The 7,500-nt window shown below is 48.9% G+C and overlaps 1 protein-coding gene across 1 annotated transcript in view; it reads left to right on the top strand.

Annotated features, from left to right (window-relative positions):
- The window catches only part of reck (reversion-inducing-cysteine-rich protein with kazal motifs), a 223,380-nt gene that overhangs the window by 89,433 nt on the left and 126,447 nt on the right, over positions 1-7,500 (top strand). The window contains exons 9-11 of the mRNA XM_079489964.1: positions 1-207; positions 1,995-2,168; positions 4,989-5,201. The exon at positions 1-207 is cut by the window's left edge and continues 61 nt beyond it. Coding sequence (XP_079346090.1) covers positions 1-207; positions 1,995-2,168; positions 4,989-5,201 — 594 coding nt within the window. The remainder of the gene's footprint in view (positions 208-1,994; positions 2,169-4,988; positions 5,202-7,500) is intronic.

Here is a 7,500-nt window from a genome sequence, read left to right as displayed (position 1 = left end):
GCGCACCATGACCACGGAGCACGAGATCATGGAGGGCCTGATCGACGAGTGCGGCTCCCAGCCGCTGCCCCAGGACCCGCTGTGGCAGTGCTTCCTGGGCAGCGCCCACCCGCCCAACGCCAAGACGGACGAGGTGGTGTCGCCGCCCGCCAAGATGGACTGCGCCAAGCTGCACTGCTGCGCCAAGGCCAACACGTCCCTCTGCAGGCATGTGGGGCTTTTTTGAGTGGTGCAACCACTCCAAGGAACAGCAATGTCCGTGTTAACCTATGGGACATGTGTGTGACTATGTGTGTGACTATGAGTACCAGTAGGGGCAAAAGTGGCGCTGTTGTGCCAGAAACAGAGAGAGAGAGATAGTGCTGCACTGTTGCCTGCTAATGAGAGAGAGATTGAGAGAGGCGGGGGGGAGGGGAGTTGCACCACTCAGTTCACACGGGTGTGATTTCTTCATACCATCCCGAGACGACAGCAAAGGAAAATAGTTGATGGACATTTTTGAAGAAATTCACACTTTGGCGACTGTAAGACTGTTGCCGTGTGGCCACAAGTGCATGGTAGTTAGCTTGCGCGGGGCCGGAATTGGGGAGTCAAAGCACTTCTGTTTTCCCATCTCGGCAAATGAGAGGAGAAGAAAAGGCTAATGTTAGCATTAGCTCACGCCAAAGCCATCTAGTAGAAGAGTTGCGATATTGAGGGGGCAGAAAACAGCCCGGTCACGTGGTTCATGTACTCACGCGAGCCCATAGACTGCAATGCATTCTGTAAACTTCTGGTTGTCCCCATTTGAAGCCTTCAAATAGGGACAAACCAATAGACCAACATTGGGACTGGGCGCACGGGTGACTGTTTCATGTAATCAATTCCCAACAGATCTCCAAACCTGCTGGTTTCAGTCCATTCAACCTCCTCTTGTGAGTTGGCTAGTGAGGTGCAAAGATGCACCCTAGGAGACATTTATACTAGCCCAACAGTATTGCGCACAGAGAACAGCTGATATACAAGCTCACATCGCATCGCAGATGCGACTGTTGTGAGCTTAGAGGTCTGCGTGCGCGACACCATCGCGGGACGAAGCATAAATTATACTTGATGGACTGCAGGTGCGCGTGCAGCCGTGCACAAATAGGCTCTGCTGCCGTGTTCATGAGCGCACCTCCCGTTCTTATGACAGCGACTGGAGGTGTGGTTTTGAGGACAACTGTTTTGAATTGCTATTATTGTTCAAACACAACAGAAACCAAGGATTATATATTTCAAGGGTGAGAGATCACAATAAAAATCCTAATCATTCTTCCTCCACACTGGGAGAAAAACAGGATCTGAAAGTTTGATGGGGCATTTTTTACACGTGAGTGCAGTTAGAACTTTTCCATTGCATCTTATGAGAGGTGGTGCTCTTCTGCTGCCTTTATGCGCGCGCATGCTGTTTCTTATCAGTGTGACGTCGTCTGATAAGGCGTCTATAGAAGTCTATGTAGAAGAGCCGCCATTGGAGTCACTGGCCCCATGAAGTGAACAGAGTTTGCGTAACTCTGTCTATACTCTATGGCTCTGGCTCACGCTAGCTGTCTTTCTCCATTAACGCTCCTATTGCAATCGCGATGCGATGAAAAATCTGAAATCGGATCCGAACCTTGGTTCTGATCAGCACAACGGACAGCGGCGTAGTTTTCGAGTAAAGACCCATAGAAGATCCTAATTATAACAGTAGTCTATGCATGCCGGGGTGAGCAAGGCGTTGCCTATAGCAACCGGCTAAGAGCTAAACGTTTTATTTTTTAATGGTGCCGTTTCAGATCCATATAAATACAATTATATAAAACGTATATGTATATATAGTGTACGTCAGCCGCAGACGATGTGACCTTCGTCTTTATTTTTTACAGTCTATGGGTGCCTCTCTCTATCTCTCTCTCCCTCTCTCTCTCTCTGTCTGTCTCTAATGTCTCTCTCTCTCTCACACACACACACACACACACACACACATACAGGGACATGTGCCAGGAGATCAGCACCAACTGGGGCACTCAGACGTGGCAGGAGTTTGACCAGCTGTGCGAGTACAACCCTGTGGAGACGGAGCTCATCACCTGCCTGGCAGACGTACGAGAGCCCTGCCAGCTGGGCTGCAAGGACCTGGCCTACTGCACCAACTTCAATAACAGGTCAGTGTCTCTCTCTCTCTCTCCTGATCTAACTGCACCGCAACTTCAACAACAGGTCAGACCGACCTCTCAGAGCACCACCAGGTGCACTTCATCACTGAACTGATGGCGCGCTAACGACCGCGCTGCGCTGGGCTCTGTGCACACCGTAGAGTAATGAAAGGATAGAGACCGAACCGGAGCGTTAGCCCCGCCCCCCCTGCTGTTCATTTCGATGGAAGTTACTCAGTGGCGTTTTGAAGCACCCGGAAAAGACTGCCGGAAGTACAATATTATAACTCAATGGAGTTGGAAAAGTTACATTTTCCAGCACCTTTGAGAGCGAGCTTTAACCCATTTTGACCTGAGATCAGATTCTAAAAAAAGTTTTCTGAAAAAGCTATGTTTCTATGTCAGTCGTTCTTCGATTTTTCAAAAATAGCAGATCTACAAGCTCGTAGCGCGCCACCGAGTGGCGCGCTACGAGCTTGTAGATCTGCTATTTTTCAATAGCTTAAGCATAACATAATGCTAACACCAAAAGGGGTTTCCGCCCAAAATGGGTTAAGCTGGATGGGTTTTTATTTCATTTTGAAATAAAAGGTCATCGCTTTGGGCAATGTGAGGTTTTTTCCACCCGGAACAGAGTCGATATTTCGCTCGCGTCGACGTTCACTTTGAAGAACTAACGTCATTCGGGAACGGCAACTAGAGACCTCAAAGTGTTTATATAGATCTCCCCTTCGGGCAAAATCCAATGTTTTTTAGATGTTGGCGATGGCACAGGGGCGCCCCCCACTGTGCGTGCGTGCGTGTGTTTGTGTGCGCGTGCGTGCGGCTCCTCCGGTGTGCTTTGAAGAGCTCCGGTTGATCGCGGTGTGAGTCGGTGGCCCCTCGCTGTGGGGGCTTCAAAAAGCACAGGACCCCTCACCCCCCCACTCGCCTACAGGACCCCGCATCAAACACACATGAATCTATAGGGGTCTGTGTGCTCTGTGTTGCGGTGTGTGTGTGTGTGTGTGTGTGTGTGTGTGTGTGTGTGTGTGTGTGTGTGTGTGCGTGTGCGTGTGTGTTTTCACTGGTATTAACAATTGCTGTTGGGTGGAAATCTTGCATGTCCAAAACTGAAAATGGCCGATCTGCTAGTGCTTATAGATCTCCTATTTTCAATACTTTTGCGTGACGATCTCCTATGATGAGGTAGAGCATTTATGTATGAAATAAATAGACTTGGTTTTATGGCGGATAGCAATGGTGTGCGTGCGTGTGTGCGTGCGTGCGTGCGTGCGTGCGTGCGTGCGTGCGTGCGTGCGTGCGTGCGTGCGTGCGTGCGTGCGTGCGTGCGTGCGTGCGCAGGGGTGAGGCTCAGGTCAGAACCCGGGGAATGGGACAACCACAACGTTTGTATTACACTATACTCACGAGCACCTCGGCTCAAAGGTTTCCCAGTCGTTATGTGCTTGTAAATCTACTATCGTTCAGGGGCGGGGCGGGGGTCGCGAGACATGGCCAAAGCATTTCAGGGGGTCCCCCAGCCAAAAAACGTTGGGAACCCCTGATCTAATCGGCGCTGGCTCTGGTGTGTTGGCGGGCCTTGGGCGGCGACCACACCCCCCCACTCCCAGCCCGCACTCAACAAACCCGGCGTGATGGAAGCCCTCCAAACCCACCAATTAGCTGACTCACTTCCAGAGTATAGACCCTCCAATCAAAGATCAGAGAGGCTTCCTGGTTGCCGGGCGGGATTAGAGGAAAACAACCATCATGGCTTTATTTTTATTTTTTTACCTCCTCCGTACTTAACCTCAAGAGAAGCTTGAGGTTACCTACCCCCCCTCCCACGCCCCCCACCCCTCCTCCTCAGGGCACACAGCAGCCACTGGCGCACGTCCAAGAATTTTTTTTAGACCAGTGATTCTTCCCCAGTGGTACAAGTACATTTAGTCAAGTACTGTATACGTAAAGCACAGTTTTGACAATTGTGTCCGATTGAATGAGAGTGTACGTGATTTTGGAGATTTCCACAGCTAGTAATATTCTTCTTCTATAGCTAAGAGTGTTGCAAAAGCAATAATCTCTATGACTTCTGATTTGTATACATTTTATACATTTGAAAGCTTGAGATTGTGACATATAGAGCAGTGGTTTTAGTTTTAGCTTTAGTTTTATTCGCACAATAAAAACAGTACAAACAAGGGTAACATCAATAAAAGAGAAATATGTGCAGGTGAGAAAAGAAACCCATGGAGGGCTTATATGTGGTTCTCACCAAAGATAATATACAAAGTAATAAAGAGGTTCCCGGACTCTTCAGGTCGAGACTCAAAAGAGAGATTATGTTTGCCAGGCACCCAAACTAGTGAAATATAGCAGATCTACAAGCTCTTTAACAAAAAGGTTTTTTTCAATTTTATTTTCCGTTTTCGTTAAAGGTATATTCAGTGATGTCACTTCATTCAAATATCACTTCTTTTTTTGTTTTGCTGTGATAATCCTCCCTACTATAGAGTCTGCTGACCATATAAGGAGTTCCTCCCTGTCCCCAGTTAACCCCTGGGGGTCAAAAAAACCATAGGTTTAGTTTTATAGGTGGCCCAGCCTTCATCCAATCAGGATAGAGAGGGGCCTTCCACCAATCATGATCGAGCGGGGGTGGGCCTTGGTGTGCGTGCTGTTGGCCTGTCGCGTGGCTCCCCCACTGTATTGCGTGAATGTGAACATCTTGTTACCGGGTGCGGACCGGGGGGTTTTCTAAATCACCCAAATCACTGAATGCTACTTTAACTATTATAACCATGCGCTCTCCCTTCCCCTCCCCCCTCGCCCCACACACCAACGCAGGCCCACGGAGCTGTTCCGCAGCTGCAACGTGCAGTCGGACCAGGGCGCCATGAACGACATCAAGCTGTGGTCCAACGGCACCATCAAGATGCCCTTCATGAACATCCCCGTGCTCGACATCAGGACCTGCCGTCCCGAGATGTGGAAGGCTGTGGCCTGCTCGCTGCAGATCAAACCCTGCCACAGCAAGGCCCGCGGCAGCGTCATCTGCAAGTACGTATACATTTAGAGAGGAGAGGAGAGGAGAGGAGAGGAGAGGAGAGGAGAGAGGCGAGATGTGGAAGGCTGTGGCCTGCTCGCTGCAGATCAAACCCTGCCACAGCAAGGCCCGCGGCAGCGTCATCTGCAAGTACGTATACATTTAGAGAGGAGAGGAGAGGAGAGGGGAGGAGAGGAGAGGAGAGGAGAGGAGAGGAGAGGAGAGGAGAGGAGAGGAGAGGAGAGGAGAGGAGAGGAGAGGAGAGGAGAGGAGAGGAGAGGAGAGGAGAGGAGAGGAGAGGAGAGGATTAAAGACGTAACATTATGTTCTGGCACAGGCGGGGGGAGGATAAATTAACGTAATGCCACGATCCTGGCCTTTATTGGGTTAAAGGCGTTCCTGGCGCATGTTGGATTTCATGAAAAACACCTTGTGTCACGTGTAGGTGAGGTAAGGACCCAAACGCAGGACAGCCAGGCATGTAGTGTTCAAAACCATGAATTGGTGTTTTAATACAGAAGACAGGTGAACAAGAACAACTTAAAACAGACTGAAACAGGTGACAGGATACAATGACTCAACAAGGACTGACTGGGGAACAAGACTGATATACACATGAGGGTTGATTACAAAATGAGACACAGCTGGAGCAAACAAACAGAACCATGAAAACTAGACCAGGGAAATACAAGACCTAGACTGTACAATGAATGACAAAAGTCATGACTGTGACACCTTGGCGTTTTTCATGAAAAGAAAAGACGAAAAAATGGTGCCGTTTAAATCCATCGCATCGTGAGTTGTTCCATAGTGAATCCTTACATGCCTATCTATTATACATTTGAAAAGGTGTGCCCAAAAGGAAAAGGGACCCAACCCAAAGTCACCAGCTACTACGTCACTCACACGCTGCAACACGCTGCAACACACACTGCAACAACACACTAAGACGACACAGCCTTACCCTCCGCGTCGATCGGCGGCTATCTCCTCATGTCGCGCCGCACGCCCACACTCAACACCATCCGCGTAAAAACTGTCATTGCACTGCCACTAAAGCCGCCTCCCGTCCACACTCACACACAATATCACTATCAATAATAAACACAAACACGCCACAAGCACCGACACCCCCGCCTAATTTGTTGCCAGGTCTATGAAAACAAGCCCAGAAAAAATGCCATTCAACACGCTACTTACAACTCGCTTACAATTCGCGGACCTGGCAACACTGCATCCTGTTTTCCCATTGGCTACGGTTGCTACAACACGCATTTGCACTGCATGCTGGGAGCAACACAGCTTAACGTAGGGGTCACCGATTGCTGTGCTACATCCCCCTCATGTTCTCACCACCCCGTTCGGCTACACCACACACACTAACCTACACAATTCTCCACATGCAACACAGGGCCCTTATTGGCTAGCCCCCTCACATGGCGATCCCCACGCAGCAAAACACAGGCCAGCCAGCCACACACACTTTGCTCAAAGCCCACCACGTGACCCACACAGGGAGGGAGACGATTGCGTGATGCTTCTATATACAGGATTCTATAGGTCACCACTTTTGCTGTGACACACACACGGCTTCTGTTTACTATGCGTTGTCAACACCTGCTGAGTTGACAAACATTGACAGATTTCGGAGAAGACTGATAGTTTCTCCTTTAGTCATTAGGCTGTGGAAGTATTCACACTAGGCTACTTTGGCATTTATTGGGATTGGCAATTTGGGGAAAAAAGGAGGAGGAGGAGGTGATCAAGCTCCACAAGACCACATTGGTACGTAGGCTTAAGGCTGCATTTATTTTCCTTCTTTTTCCTCTCGAGGGTGCATGGGATGATGTGAACCCCTCCAGCAGGCTAGGGAGCACCGCTCAGGTTAGCGGAAAATGACCGCGGGGTGCGGGTTGCCAGGTTTTTTTATAAGTAAAGTATTTACATTCAATTAAAAACATATATATATATAATACATTTTAATTTACGTCATATTTAGCGGCATTTCGACCTAATTTCTCTGTTCTTTGTCAATGGCAAATATTGACACGTGTGGGGACTAAAGCTGTATATAGGAGGGCCCTCAAACACATTATTTGATAACTTTTCATCGTGCTCCTAAAAAATCATGTGTGCTACTAGCCGCGATTACATACACAGTTAAAATAATAAGAAATTTGCGCCAACGACTGCGTCGACACCTGGCGTGGAACAAACGGGACGAACCGAGGCGCATATATGGATAAGAACAACAACACTACACGCGCGCTGCAACACAAAACAGCTGCATACAACGCGTGTCACTGTGCACTT

The sequence above is a fragment of the Electrona antarctica genome, assembly GCF_951216825.1.
Source record: "Electrona antarctica genome assembly, chromosome: 20".
Classification (NCBI taxonomy): Eukaryota; Metazoa; Chordata; class Actinopteri; order Myctophiformes; family Myctophidae; genus Electrona; species Electrona antarctica.
This window is presented reverse-complemented; position numbering and strand designations above follow the sequence as displayed.